This window comes from Trichomycterus rosablanca, chromosome 2, assembly GCF_030014385.1.
Source record: "Trichomycterus rosablanca isolate fTriRos1 chromosome 2, fTriRos1.hap1, whole genome shotgun sequence".
NCBI classification, from domain to species: Eukaryota; Metazoa; Chordata; class Actinopteri; order Siluriformes; family Trichomycteridae; genus Trichomycterus; species Trichomycterus rosablanca.
This window is the reverse complement of record NC_085989.1, coordinates 13,838,201-13,863,799: the sequence shown is the minus strand read 5'-3', so window position 1 is coordinate 13,863,799 and position 25,599 is coordinate 13,838,201. Positions and strand designations below refer to the sequence as shown.

Below are 25,599 nucleotides of genomic sequence, written 5' to 3'. Positions count from 1 at the left end.
ATTACAGAACGAAGAACTCCAATTGCTTGTTTACTTTATTAGTATTTTTTGGTGGTTATAACTTTTTCATTCATTCATTCATTCATTCATTCATTCATTTATTTTCTTATCTGCTTATCCAATTAGGGTTGCAAATTATTCTCCAGGCCACCCAAGAAGGATGGGTCCCTGCTAAGTCTGGTTCCTCACAAAGTTTCTTCCTGTAATTTTAGTGCATAATATTGGCAATCATGTCATTTAGACTAAACCCATGAACAAACAGGAGGAAGCCTGTAAAAGAGAAATTAAGCAACCAGTAGCCAGGAACCAAGCAACAATGAAAAAGGAACAATACATATAACAGGTACATAAAACAAGAACACACAAAAATGCTTTGTAATCCAAGAAATGGCAATACTTGTGTGCATTTAAAGAGCACACGGAATTAAAACCTTGATTTAAACAACAAGCAGCACAGTTTTGACAAAGTTAAGAATATAATAGTCCCCTGAAAGTATTTTTTATATTTAAAGAATGTTATACATTTTTACTCAATTCCTACTTTCTCAATTGTCATAAATCCAGAAGACTTGGCAATAAAAACCAGTAAGCAGCAGTTTTTTTATTTTTGTTGTTATTGTTGTTTTGTTTTCAAATATATGCTTTAAATTTGATGTGTGCATGCTACATGTTTAAAGGAACATGTTTATCACTGCCACCTTTCCTTTTAACAACACTTAATAATCATTTGTAGATACAGACACCAATTAATGCAGCTTTAGTTTCAAGTTTTTTCAAATTTAACTTTTTCAATCTACTGTTATCCAATTTTCATTCTATGCAACTGTATGAAAGCTTTGTTGTTGGATTTTGTGATTTATACTCTTCATCATAGTTTCATCACATATATTGCACTAATCAGACTGCAATATATATTTCAACTGTGCATTTGTTAATTTCAGGCAAATTGCCATGCAGTCTACAAGTATGTAAAGACAAGCAAGATAAGGCAGGATGCAAATGCAAAGAGCTTTATTGGAATAAGTCCAAGAATTATAGACACACAAAAAAAACCAAAAAAGGAATCATCAGGACAAGCTAAACAAGAACAACTGCATGGTGATAAGTTAACAAAACAACACGTTGCCATGAATAAAGACACACTGAGGGTATAAATAGAGATGCTAGTTAACAAGAACACATACTTCACCAGGTGTGGAAACCCACACAAGATCAGTGTATAACATTGCTATTGAAACCATGACACTATAGGAAGAAACTTAAACTAAAAAAATTACCCTTAATGTGCTTCTGTCAAAGCACATTAAATGTAACAAAAGAGGAGGCCCTGGGGCATAATGTCTTTGCTGCCTGCAAGGTAACTTGAGGCTGATTTTGCCCAGGAAACACAGACACAGCCCCATAACAGGACTGAAGGGCGGGCTGAGATCATCAACAGGACTGGAGATTGGACTAAAGGGTTGGTGGTGATCAGCTAAAGGACTTGTAGACTTGCTGAGACCAGCAAAAGGGCTAGAGATGGGACTGGGGGACTGACTAGGACTGGAGACATGGCAGGAGAAGGTTGGAACTGGAGAGAGCAGCACTGATCTCAGGAAAATTATAGACAGTTGCAGCAAAGGCAAGGGCAGTGGGTGACAACTGAACAAGGTTTGCAGGGTGTATGGGTTAACCAAGCAAGGTAATGGGCACAGGAGCCCCAGTCCCCAAAGCACCAATGCAGCCAGAGTTTTTGGCCTTTTAACCAACTATCGGCTTGGAGCACTGTAATGCAACCCCCACCACCACAAACAATAATAATAATAAAATACATGAATGAATAAATGAATAAATAAAAACAAACAAAAAACCCACACAACAGAATCACACAGTAAAAATGGTTATTCTGCTGCACAGGTAACTTATTCACAAAAACAATAAAAAAGCTTTTATTGAATCTGAGTTAGATTATTAGTTAGAAAATACCTTGATCTCAGATGTCCCCTCTGGTTTGGTGCTTTGTGTTTTAAAGGCCTTAAACACACTGCTCTCATATTTTTCCTCTCTTTTATTTTCACCAGAGCAGGAAGCTGGAATGGTGGGCAACTGTCTTTGTTCCACCCATGCTGGTGATGTCATCACAGAACAAGGAGCTGCATCAGCATCAACATGACACATCACAGGAGCACTGACAGGACGTGATGTATTACCTAGGGTGGACACCATTACTAAAAAAAGAGAACACATTTGTCTTTTCTAAATTTCTTGGTGCAGCTATATGCCTTGTACAAAAAAAAAACTTTTGTAATGAATCATGGGCCACATAGGGCAAAAGCACTTTGGAAAATGTACTTTGTGCTCTAGTTCTGTTTGTTTTTACTGCTATTAGCAGTGATTCTTGCTTCCTCTAAATGAGCCTTCATCAAAAAAAGATCCACAAAAAGCTTACTGAATTGTCTGGTTCATCTGGATGGCATACTATGCTGTTTTACATTATTTACATTATTTGTAGTTCCATGTATATACATATATTACAATGTTAAAATAAAGTTGGTTGTTTGAAGAAAAGTAAAGAATAAGCATACTCCTTTATGAAACACTTGCATTTAAAATTATTTTCTTTGATGGAAAATGATTGCTGCAGTAGCTCTTCTATGAAGTCCTAATGATTTTCTCAAACAACAGAACATTGGTATTTTAAACTAAGAATTGAAGCATTGATAGCACTCATACTAAATATTTCTTTAATTTAGCATTGTGTGCTTTTTACATTTTCATTTACATTTTCAGCATTTAGCAGACGCTTTTATCCAAAGCGACTTACACAGTGAGCGGAACACGATGAGCAATTGAGGGTTAAGGGCCTTGCTCAGGGACCCAACAGTGGCAACTTGGTGGTGGCGGGGCTTGAACCAGCAACCTTCTGTTTACTAGTCCAGTACCTTAACCACTGAGCTATCACATGTAATTATGCTGAAGCAGTTAAAATGTTTTACTGATATATTAGGGAAAAAGGTTTCTGCTAAACAATAGCCTGAATAAGTCAAATTTAAAGGCAAATTTAAAGGATGGAGAGATCTCTTCAGTAAAGATAGAAGGTATGCAACACCGGACATCTACTTTATCAGGTGTGAAGTCAGATGTGTCATATTAGTGCTAATAAGTGCTGTAACCCCCTGGGATGTGTGGTCCACTAGTAACTATAATGCATCTATCTGCACTTTCTGCTGCAAGAGGAAGTGGTCAAATGTGTTACAAATGTGTAACATCATCTACTGGCAGGATGTGTCACTTTGCAGGTCACAACATCAGAATGCATTTTGAAAGATGCAGTTTGTTTAGGATTTTACAGTGTATTTTAAGACAATCATTCTGCCCTCACTAATAGTTTATCCCCCTTTCCCAGCTAGACAGACAGACAGCTCCCTTCAGAATACAGTTGGTTTATTTGCTTCCCAGCTGTGATACACTGTGTGCACCAGAATGAAGTAAAAATACAAACAATAAAAACAATAAAGAACTTAATACAGTTCAAGCACACAGCTGAAGTCAAGTGTTACATCTGGTACAATATGAGATTTAACCAAACATAAAATAGCGCTAACGAGTTAGCATTTTGTGTAAAGATACTAATTGCTATAGTAACGGTAACAACAGTATTTGATTACGGTAAATTTGTAACTAAAACGCTGTGATATACTCACTAAACATTTACAAACAACTGAGAATATAAACGCCATTACTTACAGACGATGCTTTGATGTTACACTGCAAGATAATTATTTATATTTATAATTATTGTTTACATTACTACCTGCGTTCTTTTGCCGTAAAAGTCACATGGCTTCTCAGCGAAGGTCAAAGTTAGTTGCCATGACAACGATGTCAACAGTTAAAGGCTTAAAGGTGCAGGTGTCCCATTAAATTATAAGCGCGTCTCTGTAACGACTCGAAGCATCACAACTATCGTACAGTCGTTTAAGCTCTCGCAGGCCACATAAAATGACGTGGCGGGCCGGATCTGGCCTGCGGGCCGTGAGTTTGACACCCCTGCTCTAGAGTCTAGACCGATTAACTAGATATTGGTTGACACCTTTGAACCAGTGCAAGACGAGCAGGTGCTTAACTGTTTAGGCTGTGGACCCAGCTACCAGTCACAAAGGAGGTGTGAACTTAAGGGTGAGTAGGTTCATGGGAAATTAAAGGTGCTACAAAGTACCAGCTTGAGGCCTGATATGTGGATCGTAGGGTTGAGCCACATAGACTAAGAAGTTGCACTCTGTAGGAGACCAGATTAACCTGTCTAAAGATATGCAATGGTCCCACATATCTGGGACTTTTTTAGACTCCAGGGGGCATGATTTGGCAACCTGCAATAATAATCTGAATTTAAACTTCAGAATGTGCTTTATGTGAGAAACATGTTATTCATGATTATTTGTGAATTTAAAAGGCATCATCCTATATTTATAGATTCACCAAAAAGGTGATAAAATCTGTCTTCCATTTGCTCCACTGCTGGTTTCTGAATAGGTTGTAATTATGACACAGATCCAGTTTGATAAAAACTGATAAACGCTGCATCAACAAAAACACAGAGTTCATTAGCGGCAGAAAACGGCAGTCCTTAATAGTGATTTTCTTCAACCACTGGTAGCAGAGACATGTCATTCCTCTACACAAAAAAGAAGCCCACCTCAGCAAGTAATATAGCAGGATAGATGAGTGATTACCTGATTTCTGGGTTGCATTTTGGTTGTTTGGAATCCCGATGGAGCATTCTGGTATGTAGAATTGTTTTGAATTTACTTAAAGATGCTGGTCATAAATGTGGCAGTTGGAATAGATTGGGGTGGGATGAGATGGGTAATGAGATAGGTTGAGAAGAATGAGGTAGGGGGTAAGTGGGCAAAATGATGTGGTTGATTGTAATATGTATGGGTGTGTGTTTTGAGATGGGTAAAAAGGCTGTTTATGAGGGGTTTGAAAAGTGCCAGAGTATTAATGTGTAGCTGTAGAAATGGCTTTGATGTGGAATGTTGTAATGCAAAGAAGAGAAAGAGAGTTGATTATGGGCCTTCTTTAAGATCTTGTGAAGGTGAGGCCGTGAGGCAGTTAGCTATAGTTAAAGGGTAACTGGGATGGTTGGTGAAGTTAGAGAACAGGGCAGGAATGTTGGTTGTTGTGGATAGCTTTTTAAATAGTTTTTTTAGGGGGTTTTGCAGTGTGTTGGGTAACATAAAGGTGTGTGGGCCTAGCCACAGTATAAACATGCATGAAGATGTTTGCATTATGAGTCGTTTTTTTGTTTGAGAATTTTGGTGCCGCTAAAGCTTTTGCCCAGTCCGTGATAGTTTGCGGGTAATCGTTAAGCTCATGAAGACATGTGTTAGGAGATGCTCAAGTGGTGATGAAGATTAGACATTGGTAGGTGTTTTTTGCTGGAGGTATGGTGTCCGCATGTGGACATCATCACAGTGATACATAATTACGTTGGTCTAAAAGATAGTACTAATTGTTATTATCAATATTTGTTTTGGAATTTTCTTTGAATTTTGATATGAATGAAGAATGACTTGCTTTTGGAATGGACTAGGCGAATCCTTGGCATTTGAATCCTTTATGCTTTTGGCAGCCTGGGCTTAGACATTGAGGGTGACACCCAAAAGTGAGCTGAGGAGCATTTTGTTTTCACTGATACTGCTTAAGATGTTTCTACAATTTAATTGAAGTCCACCTGAGGTAAATTTAATTGATTGGACATGATTGGGGATTGCCAACACCTGTCTATATAAGGTCCCACAGTTGCATATCAGAGCAAATTCCAAGCCATGGGGTCAAAGGAATTATCTAAAGACCTCAGAAACAGGATTGTGTCAAGGCATAGATCTGGAGAAAAATTGCTGCAGCTTTACAGGTCCCAAAGGGCACAGTGGACACCATCATTCGTAAATGGAAGAAGTTTGGAGCCACCAAAAATCTTCCTAGACCTGGTCGCCCGGCCAAACTGAGCAATTGGGGAAGACGGGCCTTGGCCAGGGAGGTAAGCAGGAACCCGAGAGTCACTCTGACAGAGATCCAGCATATCCTTGTGAAGATAGGAGAACCTATCAGAAGATCAACCATCCAGGCAGCACTCCACAAATCACGCCCTGGTAGAGTGGCCAGACGAAAGCCACAGCCCACTTGGAGTTTGCCAAAAGGCGCCTAGAGGACTCTCAAACCATGTTTGTTTATTTGCTGTGTCATTCAACTGATAAAGACTTAAATTTAAATTTAAAGCAAAATCTATTGTTGCAGAAAGGTTTAGTTATAAATCATTATTTTGTTTGTGTGGGGGTGGTAAGTATTTAAGATTGCAATTATGCTAAACCCTAATAATTTTTAAGATGCAAAAAATGATGCATACCACACATTGTTGCAATGCCCCTCTTACTGGATGCTCTACTATTAGTTTCATAAACAAGCTCTTGTTAGTTTAAACAGCTTAAGTGCCAGCTAGATCTAGTAAGATGCATCATTTTATCAACTATTTTATCAACATTGCACTGGCCAGCAGTTAAATTAAATACAAACATTTTTTTTCATTAATATACACAGTGCCTGGCCTGGATCGACAGTGTCCAAGTAACCTTACTAAGCACTACTACCCAGCAAATGTACTTTACTCACAAGGTTTCTTTTATTTTCTTTAAGATTTTTTTAATTAGAGCAAGAGCAAAACATTCACATACAAAATCCCACAACCACGGAATAACTTTCCTGCTCTGTATTGGATTTTGAGATGCTTAATATTCTAGTATAGATTGAATGTACTAATTTATCAGTTTTTAATTTCTCGTTAGACCCAGATCTCCCAGGACAGTTGTCAAGTAGGATGCTTGAAGTGGCTAAATAATTAGAGGGGGAATTACAGATAGGGAATTACAGACATTAATTAGGTCAATGCACAATTAGATTTCACCTACAACAAGACAATGCAAAACCACATGCTGCACACATTACAATGGCATGGCTACAGAAGAAGGGGGTATGGGTACTGGACTGGTCTGCCTAAAGACTTGACATGTCCCCAATAAAAAATTTATTGAGAATTTTGAAAGAAAAATTAAACAACGACAACCCAGTACACTTTAAGATGTGTTTGCAGGAAGAATGGGACAAAATAACACCTTAAACTAATCAACACTTTATATCCCCTGTGCTAAAATGTCATTTAAGTGTTGTGAGAAGAAATGGAAACATTACAAAATAATAAATGCTACTTTTTGGGATGTGTTGCAGGCCTGGAATGCAGGAAGGGATGTAAATTAACAAATGAAATGAAGTTGACCAGATAAAACATAAAATATGTTGGGTTCATGCTGTCTGTAATAAAATTAAAATTAAAGTATATGTAAGAAACACTTTTTTTTTATTTTTCATACTGGCCCAATTTTTCTGATTTAAGATTGTATAAAAACTCATATAAAAAGCATGATACACAAACATAAAATAAAATATTTGCAGGAAAATGAATTGCACCGTTTGTTCAATTTAAACTAAAGGACATAATCAAACATTGGTGACTTTGATGCTTACAAAGGTTTATTATCTATTTCTGCCAGCTTTATTCTCTATTCCTTTGTTCACAATGGTAAGACAAATACAAGAGAGCTGTCTGGGCAGACCATAAATGCCATTATCACCAAGCACAAGCAGTCTGAAGGGTACAAGGGTATCTCCAAAGACCTTGGCACCACAGCTTCAGTAGTTTAAAATGTTAAGAAGTTGTTTTAAAATGTGGCAAAGAAAGAATGTACAACATCTAAAAAATTTCAGGCTGAGCTGGAGATAGGGCTCTATGGGTAAAAGCCAAGAAAAACCCCACTGCTGAAAGAAATGCATAAGAAAGACTGAACTTTGCCAAAACTTACATAGACAAACCACAATCCTTTTGGGAAAATGTTACATGGGCAGATGTAACCAAACTAGAGGTAATTGGCAATAACAGCATTATGTTTATAGATGATAAAATTAGGCATATTTGTGGGGCTGTTTTGCTGCCTCTGGGACTGGAGGCCTTGAACATTTTACAGGAACAATGAAATCAGTGGATTATCAAAGCATTGTGCTTCTAACTATAAGAAAACTAGGTTTGTGTTTAACAAAATGGGCCCTACAGCAGGATAATGACCTAAAGCACACATCCAGGAGTACTAAAGAATGGTTAAGATGGACAATTTTCACTAATCCTGTTCAAAACAGTCCATTCTTATCTTCCTAAAATATTTGGAGAAGCTGAAATCTGATATTTGGGCTTGAGACAATTGCAGTGGAAGAAACAATAATACGTAATACGTCATGATGGCGGCGCGCCAAGTCGCAGCAGCCCGGCACTCTTCGTTTGACAGCTATTATGTAAAATATAGCAGGGAGGAACTGCTAAGAATTGCGGATAATCTTCACACATTGAATGATAATAGTAATTGGGGCTTTATTTTCCCGGAGATTCGGCGCTCCACCGCAAGAACAAAGTTCATCAGTCCCCCGCTGAGACGGCGAAGGCACAGAAAGCAAAAGAGAGGTAAGAGAGGGGGGCTGCTAGCTAGGCTAAAGGCTAAGCCCTACGAACCGGCCATCCCGAGTCTCTTTCTTGCCAACACCCGGTCGCTTAACAACAAAATGGATGAATTACGACTGAGGACAATCTCGCACAGGTTGAATCACTGTGTGATGATAATAACGGAGACCTGGTTGGATCAGAATACACCTGACATTGCTATCGAGCTAGCGGACTGTGCCGTCTTTAGAGCGGACAGGACTATAAATTCCGGTAAAAGCAAAGGAGGCGGACTTTGTATTTATATAAACAATAACTGGTGCACTAACACCAAAGTTATAGATACTTACGGGTCTCCGGATATCGAGTACCTGATGATTCAATGTAGACCGTTTTATCTACCCAGAGAGTTTACATCGGTTGTCATAGCAGCTGTTTATGTACCACCGCAAGCTAACGCTAGGGGAGCCATGGAGAAGTTACACCACTCCATCAGCCAGCAGCTGTCGGCGCAACCAGACGGTATTATGGTCGTTGCAGGGGACTTCAATCACGCCAGATTGGAGTCTGTACTGCCTAAATTCCACAAGTATGTAAACTTCCCAACAAGAGGTAACAACACTCTGGATCAGGTATATTGCAGTATCCAACATGCTTACAAAGCCAGCCCTTTGCCACATCTGGGACTTTCAGACCATCTGTCTCTGTCCCTGACCCCAGCATATAAACCACTCAGCTGTAGACAGAAACCAACCATGAAGACAGTCAAAGTATGGACTAAGGAAGCCACCTCAGCCCTGCAGGACTGCTTCGAGGATACAGACTGGGGAATTTTTGCTGAGGGGGCGGACTTAGAGAATCACACATCAGCTGTTTTATCATATATAAACTTCTGTGCTGAGTGTGTGTCTGAAACAAAAACCATTAGAGTTTTCCCTAATCAGAAACCATGGTTTAACAGCAAGGTGAGGACCTTGCTTAAAGCACGGGATTCTGCGTTTAGATCTGGTGACTTGCAAGCATACAGAGAGGCACAGAGATGCCTGAGGAAGGGTATTAAAGATGCCAAGTATAAATACAAACAACGCATAGAGGAACACTTTAACAGCAACAACCCAAGATGCATGTGGCAGGGCATTAAGACTCTTACAGGTTACAAGGACAACAACACAGCCACAAACACCACAGACAACAGGATGGCAGAATCACTAAACCATTTCTTCTCGCGTTTCGATTACCGACTCAGGAAGGTCAGCACTCAACTTGCATTTAAAGAGACGGAAGACACCATCCAGCTGCAACAATATCAGGTCAGATCCATTCTGAACAGAGTTAACACAAGGAAAGCAGCTGGTCCGGATGGGATAACGGGGAAAATTCTTAAAGAATGTTCAGGCCAGCTAGCAGAGGTATTCACCACCATCTTCAACCTCTCGCTGTCACAGGCAGCAGTTCCAACTTGCCTAAAGACAGCGATTATCATTCCAGTACCAAAGAAAAGCACGGTAAACTGCCTTAATGACTACCGCCCAGTGGCTCTTACCCCTATTATCACCAAATGTTTTGAAAGACTCATTTTCCCTCACATCAAATCTGCTATCCCTGTTAACCTTGACCAGCATCAGTTTGCTTATCGGTCAAACAGATCAACAGAGGATGCAGTTATCACAGCTCTCCACAAAGCTCTTACACACCTGGAACAAAAAAACACATATGTAAGAATGCTGTTTGTGGATTTTAGCTCAGCTTTTAATACGGTTATTCCACACAAACTGGTTCAAAAGCTGTGTAACTTGGGTCTAAGCAGGTCACTGTGCATATGGATACTGGACTTTCTGAGCAACAGACCCCAGTATGTCAGGATGGGAGACTACACATCATCTACCTCAATCCTGAACACTGGTACACCGCAGGGATGTGTCCTCAGCCCCCTCCTCTATTCTCTCTTTACGCATGACTGCTCTCCTATTCACCCTACCAACACCTTTGTCAAGTTTGCGGATGACACTACTATTGTAGGGTTGATATCAGACAATGAGGAGACTCATTACAGGGAGGAGATTCAGCATCTGACAGAGTGGTGTCATCACAATAACCTGGACTTAAACACTACAAAAACCAAAGAAATAATAATAGACTTCAGGAAGTCAAATCACATAAAGCAACTGGCTGTCTGTATAAATGGGGAAGAGGTAGAGAGGGTAGAGAGCTTCAAGTTCCTTGGGGTGCATATCTCAGCTGATCTCACCTGGACCACACACATCTCTCATCAGGTGGGGAAGGCTCAACAAAGGCTTTACTTCCTCAGGAAGTTACAGCATGCTCACCTCCCTCAACATCTGCTGACCAACTTCTATCATTTGGCTATAGAGAGTCTCCTGACCTATTGCTGTACGGTATGGTTTAACAGCTGCACAGAGAAGAACAGAAAGGTCCTGCGGCGAGTGGTAAGGTCGGCAGAACGTGTCATTGGCGCAACTCTACCAGACCTCAAAGACATCTACACTGGACGACTCAAAAAGAAAGCGAGCTGCATTTTAAAAGACCCCACCCACCCTGGACATAACCTGTTCTGCCCATTGCCCTCTGGAAAGAGACATCGAGCAATCAAAGTAAAAACGAAGAGATTAAAACATAGCTTTTACCCACAAGCAGTCAAATGCGTAACCCCTCTACCCCACACATGAAACATGAAACTGCAGCTGTTTATTTAATCGGATATATGTAGTCACTGTCAGCTTTATTCATTGACATCTGTTGTACCTTGTGTGTCCTTGTGACTCAATGGATATATACACTTGCTGTCAATCTAGAGTGCTAAATGGTTTTTCGTTGTTTGTACAATGACAATAAAAATCTATCTATCTATCTATCTATAAGCAGACAGGTACAAGTGGCTACAAAAATGTTTACCTTTAACCCTGTCCATGTCATATACTATGCATCTTTATTTTTTTTTTTTTTTAAATGACATTTTGTTAAATGTATATGGACATGCTATTAAAATATTCTAATGATGCAAAGTTGGTATACATTTATAAAGATATTGGCTTTTTTATACTTAACAATCAGAGGTACAAATATTTTTGACCACAACTGGAACAGTGGCACACATAAATTGAGTAAAATACGTATTGTATGATAAGATTTAGGCCAAAATTATTTGCCACTGCCCTTCTAATAAATTCAAATGAACACAAATTAATCAAATCAATTCAATGAAATATTAAACAGATAAGCAATAAAAATGTCTTACAGCCCATCTTTACGTGTGTGAGAATTTGCTAGAAAGCTGTCCAAAGCAGTTGTATGCTCTGGTATGCAATTTGGCACAGAAGCAAAACCAAACTGCTGGATAATGCTTAGAAAACACTGGGTTTGTTGTTAACTTTTAAGGGACAGACTGGTCTTTAAAGCAGGGCAGTGTCTACCCCTTGTGTAAGGTTGTTGCTGTTATGGTGTCTGTGTAGCAGCAGATAGTGGCAATTGACTACCCAGAGCCAAGACCCTTGCTTGACTGTATACACATGTGGCAACTGTACCAAAAGGATCCAGATAAGCCTGTGTTTCCTTTGTTTGTGTCTCACTACCCACAATCAGAATCTCTGTCTTCTTTTTTGTTTAACTGCAGGAAATTGCTTCTGAGGCTACAACAACCTCCACACAATACATCCACATACTAATGACATGTATGCAGTTAAACAGAGAGCTGATGAACTTGCCAGCACTTGGTGTTAAAGAGATAAATAGCTGCATATCATCTGCGTACTGATAATAATAGATCTTATGTAAAAGCTGTCAGTGGAAGCATATACAGGTTAAATAACAAAGGCTCCAGGATTGATCCTTAAAGAATTACACAGGTAAATGCAAGATGTTTTAAAGCACAGTTGCCAAGTGTAACATAGTAGTCACTATTACTTAAATGATCTGTGGGGTTGGAATGTCCCGAATCTTTGAAATATTCCGAAGATGTGGTATTTTAAAACTAAGCTCACTATCAAAAACTTTGTTGTATTTCCATCTTTGATATATCTCAAATGTTTGGGACTTTTTAACCCCACAAATCCTTAAGAAAGCAGTTACTAGGACACTGTTGAAGAGCAAAAGTCTTGCCCCCACTGTGCTTAACAATTACAGGCCAGGAGATCTCTAATCTCCAAGAGGTAACTGGTAAAATTATGTTGAGCTAGATGCAGCAGGGTTCAGTATTCAATCAACAGTTGAATGAAAGAAATTTTGCATTGTTTTTCTGATTCTTAATTAAATTAGTAAAAAACAAAAAAAAAAGCTTTTCTGGCTGACCTCATCTTAAAGTTAAAAATTTCAAGCTTTGCTTTAAAAGTGACTGCCTAAAATTGATCTCTGCTCTGTCTTGTGTAGGTTTTATTTGGATTTGGATTAAGTTCCTCCAGGGGAAAAACGTTCTAGTCCAATCAGAAAGCTGGGCAAAGTATTTTTGCACTAACAAAATTGCACGAAACTTTTTACTGGACTTGATGCATTGGATTTTACTTCGGGATCATTTACTGTGCTAGTACTGTGCTGTGGGGCTATCTCTGTGCTAACGCTACTATGGTACTATGTTGTGGAGCGGTGTATCCAGAGCATCATATTACCTGTTTTCTGTGTCCGCTGTTCTGCGTAACATCTGCTACTCCTCTCCCTGGCAATGTGGATTGTTTTGGGATTTCTCATTTGGCTGCTGGGATTTGATGGCTGAAACCTCTGTAACTTTTGTAGTCTAAACAACTTTTGTGGTCTCATCAACGTCTGCGGTCTCATCATGATGATAAGGTACTTTTTCAGTGAACTCTATGCCCTAATAAATTTATGGTATTTATGGCTTCATTACTGTTTCACCACAAACCTTGGTATTTTGTGAAGGCCTAAATATTCCCATCAAGGCTTAGGTTGAACTTTTGATTACCAACAGCATGCACAACATTCCTTGCACACTCTGGTCGCTGCATTGCCATGAGATTTCCAATGTGATGCTTCTCCAATAAAAACAACGAAATCTATGGTCGGAATCTACTGTACTCTATTTTCCAAAAAACAATCTACATGGAAAAGACACAGTGTTAAAACTGCTCTTGTTAGGGTTATTAATGATCTTTTATTGGTAGCTGATCAAGGGTTGGTGAATCTACTTGTCTTGTTGGACCTTACTCCGGCTTTTGACATGGTTTGTCATAACCTATTACTATCTCGGCTTCATAATTTTATTGGCATGTCTGGAACTGAACTTGCATGGTTCCAGTCATATCTAGCAGAACTTTCTGCTAAAAAAAGTCATAAAAGAGAACTTTCTGAGCCTGAATAGTAACAAGTCAGAGACCATATTGACCGGGCATTCAGTGTCGCTGGCCCCAAGTTGTGGAATAGTCTCCCTCTTGAGTTACGTGCTTGTTCATCTGCAGCCGTGTTCAAAACCCATCTCAAAACTCATCTCAAAACTAATTTTTTCCATCTGGCTTTTTGGTGACCCAGAACTGTGCCACATGTATAGCGTTTCCATGTTTGTATGTGTAATGCGTTATTTTTAAATAAAATGTTATTATTATATATCATTATTACACGTTATAAAAATCGAAATACATTAGCAGCTTCAAAAACTTGGAAGAAAAACAAGTTTCATAAGCGGGTTAGGCTCAGAAGCCAAAGGCTCAGAAGCCCCGTTGAAATGTTAAAGAATGAGTGATCTACCAACAGAACAGGTAGAACCTACTCCACCTTTCAGTTATTGTGGGATAGATTTCTTACTAAACCAGGCAGAAAGCAACACAAAAGATATGGTCTGCTCCTTACTTTCTTCTGTTTCCATGGCATTCATTTAGAGATATTAGAAGACATGTCAACTGATGCATTTAATAACAGTTTATCGCATTACGAGGTACTATTCGTCAAACATGACCAAATGACCAAGTTCTTTCTAGGTGCAAAGAATGAATTGAATGCTGCATTGCAAGAACTTGATACAGAAATACTAAAACATTTCCTAAGGAAAACCAGTGTGATTTTGTTATGAATGCTTTGTTCAGCGCTCGGCTAGAGCAGTGTGGTAAAACTTCATCAAAGTATTAATGTTGACACTACCTATATCAAACAAACCAGCAGAATCTCACAATCACATTTATGCTGTCCGAAAAAGTTTAATTTTGATGATGCTTTGCTATCATTGCAAAATGAAAGTGCACAGTACAGAGCAGCACCGTGACCCAGATCAACCTATAGATCAAATCTATATCCATGTGTTGTTCCTTTAGGGATATAATCCACTTTTTTTCTTCTTGGAGGCCATCTTGTATGTTTCTAGAATATTTCCAGAATATATGAATCTATATCCAACTGTGTTTGTCCACCTAACTAATGTAACCGTTTTAGAGGAATAATTTATTTTTATGCTTTCGCGAGTAAAAAAGTGAATCTGGTAATTCGTTAATTAAACTGTGACTTATACCTCTACAACCAATAAAGAATAAACAGTAAACCATACATTTTGACTTATCTTATAAACTTTCTGAATGAAAAGCCTCAAAAACTAGGTTCAGATAGACAATGCACGAAAACAGGACTGACAGTTTACTTTTAAACTTGTAGTAGAAACTTTAGTAGTAGAAACTTTATTGTCACTATAAATTGCAACAGGTACAATTACAGCGAAATTAGCCATCAACCCGTCCAGAACATTCAATATGACAAGGTGGGGGGGGGGGAGGGACAGGACGGGAAGACAGGATAAGAAACAAGAAATGATAACACATTGGGAGAGTAGGAGATAAAAAAAAAAAACAGCAACCAGATTGTGCTCCCTGAGGAGCCCCTTACAGCACACAAGCACATGTAAACATAAGAACATAACATAGTCACACCACCAGCCACGGGTTAGGGATGTGGGGATCAGAAAAGTAACCAACTACGGCAAGCAGCCATCCGGCAATTCGCAGCCATAACCAGCGCGCGCTGCAGACCCGTCCTGCCGTATTGGTGGAATTAAGCTAAGAGTGAAGACGTTGGGTTGGGGGTTGGGAAAATGTTCTGTCGCCCTTCATTCCTGTAAGCAAAAATTCTGTACAAAGTTTGCGATAAGATTGCGTTTACAGCAGTTGCTACCCAGAATGAAAAACAGTCAGAGAGCAGGAGAGGGTAGGTACGAGATGACCCGTAGCAACAGATCCTCTGGAGGAATTTCCTTATCAGCAAGGCCGATGCTGATAACAGGGTAAACCGAAGAGCAGAAATGACTTGTATTTTAATCTAAGCATGAGTAAAATTTCTTTAACACATGCTCTCAGATTGAGTCAGTCTCTGGTTCAAACCGTTCTGCAAAGCCGTTAGTTTCTCCAAGATGGAATCCATATTGCGATTTATAGTCACAGTCTGAGTTCCAACGGCTCTGCCCATCATATCAATCAAATTGGGCAGTTTCTGGGGACCTTTGACAACTGACCCAACTCTTTTAATTTCCCGATACAGCAGGGTAAAGCCTAATCCAATCAGCAAAAACTCCACAATCAAAGTTCCGAATAGGTAAACATCCTCTATGTCCTCTAACGAAAGAGGTGCCAGGCACACGACCCTCCACTTCTCCCACGAGTCCATCGCGTATCCCGCCATCTGCGTTCCGCCGGGGCATGTGGGTTCCCCCGAAACCGAACTTCTCGATGAGAAGATGGTGTCAATAGCATTGAGAGACCATTTAACCAATTGCATAATTTGTTCTTTGAAGAGCAGTGCTAAGAGAATCCCTGTAGAGTAGAGTAGACGAGACAAGACGATACAGGAGAAGCCAAGCAGGAAAGATAAGGGAGGAGAGAGAAGTGCGACAGCCTTCCACGAGAGCAAGAGCAAGAATAGCTTGTGTTATAGCTCGGGGTGCTGAGAAATTGTGAGAATCAGCTCTTCCAAGAGATTCTAAAACACTTATTGTTAAAAAAAAGCTTAATGTGACTTAATGTATTAAAAGAACGACATATGGAACACTAAACCTCTTTCAGTTATTACTGCTCATAAGTTCTCTCACTAATGAAATTCCTCGCTCGTTGATTTAGTACAATAAGTTTAAGCTTCGTGTTAAGCTTTGTGCACTGCCACACTCCATAAGAAATAACGGCACAGCCATCGCAAAAGCACTTACTGAACTCACTAAGGAATATGGTATTCCAAGAACAAGCATCTCCATGATTAAAAAGGAAACAATAAAGAAGTAAATGTAAAGTGCAGGTTTTATTGTATTTTTATATTGATTTTATATTTGTGGTATTTTCAGTGTTTAAGTGTCAAAAACAACCCCATAATTTTACATTTGCCTAAAATATATGGAACGCATTAACATGTTAAAACTCAATGCCTTTTAAACTCAACACCACTCCCAAAACCAATTGACGTTGAGGTACTACTGTACTTGCACAACGTCACAGCAACACTCACAGGACACATTACCAAGGAACTGCTGGAGACTAGAAAGGGTCATACAGACTGTTATTGACAAGGACAGATAGGTTAGAAGGGCCAAAATCTCTATACGACAAAGAAATTTTAACAAAAAACATGAACGTTTTGGAAGGCCTTCAGTGGTACAAAAGTTGGTCTTATTGCTAGAAGCATTTTAGATTAAAAAAAGGATTATAGGAAATTATACGTGTTCATGTTCTTTTAGTTAATACACGTATAATTTGGTGGGAGTGTAAATAACCCCAAAAGAGTAACAAAGAAGTTGTTTTTTGTATTTTTCAAGTAAGTGCTGGTTATTTAGTATGTAATTGCCTGTGAATTAAACCACTACATGTATTTGTGTAAAGGACCTTTATTGTGAAAGCAGGTGACCTTATGTTAACGGTAAAACAGGCTAGATTTTGGTGGCAGAACAGAAGCCATAGACCAAAAGGGCAGCTTATATATGGTTTAAGCCCCCCTTTAAGAGACACAAGGTGTGTATGTTTACAGTTTACTGTCAATTAGTATGTTTATGTTCTTCTTAAGTAAAGTTTGGATAAATGTATTGTTCATTTGTCAGAAGAATTCTCATGTCAAGCTATAATTTCTCAATGTACAGTAAATAAAATGTAGAAATGTAAAGTTTTTCTGTGCGTAAAAGTGTGTAAAGATTTGGCAAATGTTAGTTTCTGTGCTGGTGTACATGTTCATACGGAAGAGCTGTAATAGCAAAATGTGTCTTGGCAATTGTTTGTAAGTACTATTCTTTCAGCTCTTACGGTGGTTCTTTTTGCATCATTGCTCAAATGGTTCATGTTAGCATTCAAGGTGAAGCAATAAATACATAGACTATCAGTCAAGTCTCAGGCCATCATTAAAAAGGGGGATGCTACAGCCAGAGTGAAACAAATTTATAAGACAGTAGTAAAGTTTTAAAAGTAGGATTGTCATGGTGACGGTGGACGCTGGCGCATTTGGCTGCCGCTACCATTACCGTATTTTATTGTATTTTTATTGTGTTTTTTTTCTTCATTTTCATCTTTTTATACACTCCTGTAATCACTACCGCTCCTGTTGCTCTATTCTTTTTTGTCGGATGATTTCGGCACCTGTTGGATGTTAGATGGCTATGGAGTGTGTTGGATAATTTTAAAAGATGCAAGTGCTGGTACGTTTGGCTACTGCAGCTCTATCTTCATAATTCTTTTTTATTAAGCTTTTTGGGTGAACGCTGGCGCGTGTGGCCGCCCTGCTATCCTCTACCGCCACTACTACTAGATTGAGATATTCACTGGATGAATTATACCGGCTCCGGACACACTGCGCACCTCTGCAAGAACTTCAGTTCCATGAAGATGTTCCTCTCTGGCGTCCAAAGTACGTTCACCGTGGATCTCGTCGTAATCTCAGGTTTAGTGGCGGTGATACTGGGACTATCTCTACTTTCTGGTCTGCAGGTTCACGGCGCTCAAAGAGCTCCATCAGATGTGTAGATCACAGTGTGCTAATTCCACTGGCTAAATCTCAAGTAAACATGCACACGTCTTCTCACAAATTTGGTCTTTTCAACATTAGATCCATCACTAACAAGGCTTCTATGGTTAATGACTTCATCATAGATCATAAACTGGATTTTTTATGTCTTACGGAAACTTGGCAGCCACAGAATGACTTTCTACACCTGAACTCTGCAGTTCCACCAGGATTTGTTTACATATGCAAATCGCGTTTCTCCGGTAAGGGAGGTGGTCTCGCGCTGATCTATCGCGAGAGTATACAACTAACGCCACTCTCGTTACCTGATCAGACGTCATTTGAACTGTTGGCTGTAAAGCTCTGTGGATCCACACCCACCATCATTGCTGTTCTGTACAGACCCCCCAAGTCATCATCAAATAGTTTCATTAATGAACTATCAACACTTTTAACCACTCTTAGTGCAATGTCTCCTAATATCATTTTAATGGGAGACTTTAATGTTCATTTTGATAACACTGAAAACATGTTCACAAAAGATTTTAAAGCAGTTTTAGACTGCTTTGATCTTTCCCAAAGTGTGAATTTTGTAACACACAGTAAGGGCCATATCCTTGATTTAGTTTGCTGCTCTGGCATTACACCTTATGATATTTCTTCAGCTGAGTTACCCATTTCAGATCATAAAGCTGTGTTATTTATTGCTAATTTACAACTTGGTAAATCAAAGGTACATCGTATGATGTCATATCGAAACATCAGACATGTTAATCCAGAGGACTTTGCCAGGTTAATCACGTCTAGTCCGATCTCAGCCTCAGTTTCCTCTTCCATGGATCTGGTCAAATATTACAATAGTAATTTATCCTCAGCGCTTGATTCTTTGGCCCCACTGAAAATACGCGCTCATTTGCCCATACTGCCCCCTGGTATACACCTGAATTACGTGAACTTAAGGTGGTTGGCCGGCGCTTAGAGCGGCTCTACACTAGGACTGGACTGACTGTGCATAAACAAATGTACCTTGATCATATGCTGCAATATAAAGATGTCCTCTCAGCGGTGAAAACTTCTCACTATGCAAATATCATCAATGCAGGTAAAGGGAATACTAGGTGTCTCTTTTCAACAGTAAAAAGACTACTCCAGCCACCTGCACACGACATGAACAGTATCAGCACTAAGGAACAATGCTCAGCTTTTTTGAAGTTTTTCAATTCCAAAATTTGCACAATTCATGAGCAGCTGTCCTCTGAAATAACTGTGCAGTCTGACTCACTGTCAGCAAGCATCACAGATCTGTTTTCACCCTCTGTTTTATGTGACTTTAGTCTTCCAACTGAAAGTCATATTTTTGAACTCGTTTCCAAGTCCAGTACGTCTACTTGTTATTTGGACCCAATTCCTACATCCCTACTAAAAGTTTGTTTGCCTTCGATCATTTCCATCATATGTAGAATTATTAACTCTTCCTTGACCACTGGTATAGTTCCCCCTTCACTGAAAGTTGCCATAATCCGACCAACTCTGAAGAAACCTGGTTTAGACCCTTCTGATTTAAATAACTATCGGCCAATTTCAAATTTACCATTCATTTCCAAAATCCTTGAGAAGGTGGTTGCAGCTCAACTTCAGCTTCACCTTCATAATAACAATCTTTTTGAAAGATTCCAATCTGGTTTCCGCCCTAAACACAGCACAGAAACTGCACTGGTTAAGTTAACCAATGACCTCCTTAGAGCAGCTGATTCTGGCTTACTTTTTATTCTTATTCTCCTTGATCTCAGTGCTGCCTTTGACACCATATCCCATCAGCTCCTCATGGATCGCCTGGCTAGCATTGGGGTCTGTGGCACTGTGAATCAGTGGTTTGCCTCCTACCTCGCTGACAGAACACAGTTTGTACAGATCCAGAATCACAGGTCAGAGTGTCTCACCGTCTGTAATGGAGTTCCACAGGGTTCAGTGCTGGGACCGCTCCTGTTTAACATTTATCTCCTTCCGCTTGGCAATATTTTTCGGCATTATGGCATTCATTTTCATTGCTATGCTGATGACACGCAGCTTTATGTATCCACTAAGCCAACTTCTACTACTCCTCCGATTACTCTTATTGCTTGTCTCCATGATGTACATACATGGATGACAAACAACTATTTAAAACTAAATAGTAGTAAAACCGAGATACTTCTTATTGGATCTAAGGCTGCACTTTCGAAAAATAATATTAGTTCATTTTCCGTTGCTGAGGATATCATACCTGTGTCCACCCATGTTAAGAGCCTTGGTGTTATCTTGGATAGCACCCTTTCTTTTTCAACTCACATAAATAGCGTCTCCCGGATTGCTTTTTTCCACCTGCGAAATATCTCCAGACTGAGGCCCGTCTTATCACAGCACTCCACGGAAGTCTTAGTCAATGCATTAGTCACATCACGGATTGACTACTGCAATGCAATCCTGGCTGGCATTCCCAAAAAACTTATTCAAAGACTTCAGCATATCCAGAACTCAGCAGCACGGATAATTACATGCACCAAGTCCACTGAGCATGTCACACCACTGCTGATCCAACTGCATTGGCTCCCAGTATCACAACGGATCAATTTTAAAATTTTATTACTGACATTCAAGGCACTTCATAATTTATCCCCTGCATATCTCACAGACCTCCTACAGTTTTACACTCCTTCCCGCTCGTTGCGATCTTCCTCAGCAGGTTTTTTGGCAGAACCAGCCATTAACCTTAGTACAATGGGTACCAGGGCTTTCTCCTATGTTGCACCTAAACTCTGGAACACACTCCCCACCCATATTCGAACATTGCAATCCATCGCAGAATTCAAAACGGCTCTTAAAACTCATCTTTTTAAACTGGCTTATTCACTTTAACATATCTTGTACTTTTTGTTTTATGCTTGTGTGTTGTGATAATTTGTTTGTTGTAGTTGTAATAACTTATTGTATGTTTTAATTCTTGTTTTAGTTGATGTAAGGTGACCTTGAGTGTCATGAAAGGCGCCAATAAATAAAATGTATTATTATTAAAGACAGTAGTAAGGCCTGCTGTGTTATATGGTTTGGAGGCAGGGGCACTGACTGCCTGTCTGAGAGCTGAAGATGGCAGAGATAAGGATGCTGCAATTCTGATTGGGAGTGACAGGAATGGAGAAGATTAGGAACCAGTTTATTAGAGAGAGACAGCAGGTAGAATATTTGGACACAAAATTTGAAAAAAAAGAGATTAAGACAATTTGGGCATGTACAGAGAAGGGATGAGAGTTATATTGGAGGAAGAGTGCTGAGGATTGAGCTGCTAGGCAGGAGGAGGAGAGGAAGGCCCAAGAGCCCTTGTGATATCTAGGTAGTTTTCACCTGCCACTGTCAATATAAACTTGGTTATTATGGGTTTTGGACCTGGATTTCTGTAAGGTTGCTTTGAATTTGACATTATAAAACACCAGTCCAATCCCAAGGCCATGTAGATCGAATTGTCATAAAATCATAAAATACATACTGGTACAGATTTTTGACAAATACATTTTTGCAAGACAATGTGCTAGTTGCCACATTTGAATCTTTAAAAATGTGACATGTATTTTATCATCTCTTTTACATTGAATAGAGGATGGTATAGGTAAAGGTGAGCGGAGATTAGATTCACTTACATTTTTATATTATTTTTGCTATTAAAAAAAAAGCATATAGAAATCTAGTGACAGGTTTACCTAAAAACTAAGTGGGTGACATTGGAAACTCTGGGAAAAATATATGGTCTTAGCCCTACAGCAATCAGCTCAGTAATGATAGATCTTTGTCTTTACAATATCTTTTTCAAGGTGACACTAGTAATTATGAAAAATAAGCTCAGCTTGCTTCTTTCTAATCAATTTTCACCAGAATAAAAAGATTTTGGGACAATAAAAACCGAGTTTGTGGGAAAGGGGGTTAATGGCTGAGCTCGGAATACATTTTTGTATTATTATTGGGCAGCAAATAAAAAGGCAATGCTATACTGGGTAAGGAACAAAGACAGCACTCCTGATTGGCTAAAATTGAAAGAGACATTCGTTGGTCACACATCCCTAGCAGCTTTACTGTGCTCCAAAATGCCATTTCCACAGCCCATTTCTAATTTTACCCATAACCCAGGGGAAGTGGATTTAGTTCTTTTTTTCTCTTTATTGTTCCTATGTGTATTTTGTAAAGCACTGTAAAAAAAACAAATAATTACACTTTGATAAAAAAGAGTGTAATAAAGCCAAGTCTATTATGCATATTAGGTTGCAGTGTATATATTTTCATTACACATTTACAAATGCAGAAAATTCATCAATTTGATAAAAAGACCCTATCTAATCACATGTCTATTTTACACAAAAATACAATTGCAAAACCAGAAAAAACAGATAGAAGTTACAACTTGATGTGTTGCAGCTAGAGTAACAACAAAAAATTGCATTTCTTCAAAAAGAAAAAAAGGTAAACCATGACACTAAAGTGCAATAAGAGGCACCAAATTCTACTCTATTCTATTTCCAACTGGGTGGTTATAGTGATTATGTTTCATAAGTTAAGAAGAGGAAAACAAACCTCTGTCCAAGCTTTGCGATGCTCTCTTACTGGCAAAGCGCTGAAAATGTGGTGCCGGCCGTATGATCATAGAGCTGGCCTGACGGGTTTGGGCCTGAGTGCGCCCACTATAACAGAACTTGGAGCCCAGAGCCAAGAACTTTCTGGGAGTTGTGGCAGCTTCAGCTGATGTCAGTCTGAAAAAGGCAGTCATTCATAGAAAAGGTATTGTAACATTTCAAATTGCAACAATTTGTTGTAATTAATATCATTGATATTTTTGTTTATTACTAGTGGTTAACTGAACATTATGTTTAATTTGAAAATCTGCTATCATAAACTGTTAATAATAAGCATTATAATGTATGCATTATAATTTAACCTATATAAGTAATTGACCTCAAATAAACAGTAGGGAATGTCGTGTGTATACTGTCTACAATATATTGCATATTCAGCAAAACCTTGGCAAGGAGTGTCTCATTTTCTCTTACCTGAAAAAGGTGTGGTGTTCTACACACACTTTCCAAAGCTTTTTACAAGCTTTGTAATTGGGCAGTTTGAAGCCAATAGCACTCTCACAATGTTCCAGCTGTTATACAAATCATTTTGAATGGACATTAAAATCAATAAAGTACCAAATAAATTGTAGCATCAAAGTATAATTACATCTTTTACATATGGTTAATATATATACATATATTCAATCTTTTAAAAATAGTTTTGTGATTTATCTTTAAAAGTAGTCTACCTCAGACGGCCGTATCTTTATGTAAAAGCTGCTACGTTTGTAGGAAACTTTAAGCACTTTCGGCCATAGGAATCGGTTTATCCTCAGCTTGTCTTTATAAACCATAAGACCACTGGAGCAGACACCCAGCATAATATCCACCCCAGCCAAATCCTGGGAAAGAAAACAGGCACTCTCTCATTATCAGGATTACATGACTGATATTTTCAGTTTTTATGTGGAAAATATAATTTCTGCTGTAAAGGTAAAACTAGGCAGTAAAAACCTACTACTGAGAGAGTCATCACTAGTATACCTTAGCCTGGTGCAAATCCACTCCATACATAGAAAGCTTCTTCGCGTTCTCAAGAAACAGCAAATCGGCTTGAGCAGGACTCATGGACCTGAGGGTGAGCACAGGACAAAATCTCTAAATACCTGAAAATCTGTACACACTTCGAAGAAGGCAGTTTAGACAAAATTTCTATAATTGTATATACAGTGCCTTGCAAAAGTATTCAGCCCCCTTGAACTTTTCAACCTTTTGCCACATTTCAGGCTTCAAACATAACGATATGAAATTGTAATTTTTTGTGAAGAATCAACAACAAGTGGGACACAATCGTGAAGTGGAACGAAATGTATTGGATATTTTAAACTTTTTTTTAGAAATAAAAAACTGAAAAGTGGGACGTGCAATATTATTCAGCCCCCTTGCGTTAATACTTTGTAGCGCCACCTTTTGCTGCGATTACAGCTGCAAGTCGCTTGAGGTATGTCTCTATCAGTTTTGCACATCGAGAGACAGAAATTTTTGCCCATTCTTCCTTGCAAAACAGCTCGAGCTCAGTGAGGTTGGATGGAGAGCGTTTGTGAACAGCAGTTTTCAGCTCTTTCCACAGATTCTAGATGGGATTCAGGTCTGGACTTTGACTTGGCCATTCTAACACCTGGATACGTTTATTTGTGAACCATTCCATTGTAGATTTTGCTTTATGTTTTGGATCATTGTCTTGTTGGAAGATAAATCTCCGTCCCAGTCTCAGGTCTTTTGCAGACTGCAACAGGTTTTCTTCCAGAATGGTCCTGTATTTGGCTCCATCCATCTTCCCATCAATTTTAACCATCTTCCCTGTCCCTGCTGAAGAAAAGCAGGCCCAAACCATGATGCTGCCACCACCATGTTTGACAGTGGGGATGGTGTGTTCAGGGTGATGAGCTGTGTTGCTTTTACGCCAAACATAACGTTTTGCATTGTGGCCAAAAAGTTCGATTTTGGTTTCATCTGACCAGAGCACCTTCTTCCACATGTTTGGTGTGTCTCCCAGGTGACTTTTTATGGATATCTTTGAGAAATGGCTTTCTTCTTGCCACTCTTCTATAAAGGCCAGATTTGTGCAGTGTACGACTGATTGTGTCCTATGGACAGAGTCTCCCACCTCAGCTGTAGATCTCTGCAGTTCATTCAGAGTGATCATGGGCCTCTTGGCTGCATCTCTGATCAGTCTTCTCCTTGTTTGAGCTGAAAGTTTAGAGGGACGGCCGGGTCTTGGTAGATTTGCAGTGGTCTGATACTCCTTCCATTTCAATATGATCGCTTGCACAGTGCTCCTTGAGATGTTTAAAGCTTGGGAAATCTTTTTGTATCCAAATCCGGCTTTAAACTTCTCCACAACAGTATCTCGGACCTGCCTGGTGTGTTCCTTGGTCTTCATGATGCTCTCTGCGCTTTAAACAGAACTCTGAGACTATCACAGAGCAGGTGCATTTATACGGAGACTTGATTACACACAGGTGGATTCTATTTATCACCATCAGTCATTTAGGTCAACATTGGATCATTCAGAGATCCTCACTGAAC

At 39.2% G+C, this 25,599-nt stretch overlaps 1 protein-coding gene across 5 annotated transcripts in view; it reads right to left on the bottom strand.

Annotated features, from left to right (window-relative positions):
* epb41a (erythrocyte membrane protein band 4.1a) overlaps nucleotides 1–25,599 on the bottom strand; it is a 130,754-nt gene that overhangs the window by 41,936 nt on the left and 63,219 nt on the right. For all 5 annotated transcript variants that reach the window (XM_063011518.1, XM_063011509.1, XM_063011543.1 and 2 more), the window contains exons 8-12: nucleotides 24,055–24,142; nucleotides 23,760–23,912; nucleotides 23,503–23,600; nucleotides 23,030–23,205; nucleotides 1,966–2,189 (exon numbers count right to left, since the gene is read on the bottom strand). In XM_063011518.1, coding sequence (XP_062867588.1) covers nucleotides 1,966–2,189; nucleotides 23,030–23,205; nucleotides 23,503–23,600; nucleotides 23,760–23,912; nucleotides 24,055–24,142 — 739 coding nt within the window. The remainder of the gene's footprint in view (nucleotides 1–1,965; nucleotides 2,190–23,029; nucleotides 23,206–23,502; nucleotides 23,601–23,759; nucleotides 23,913–24,054; nucleotides 24,143–25,599) is intronic.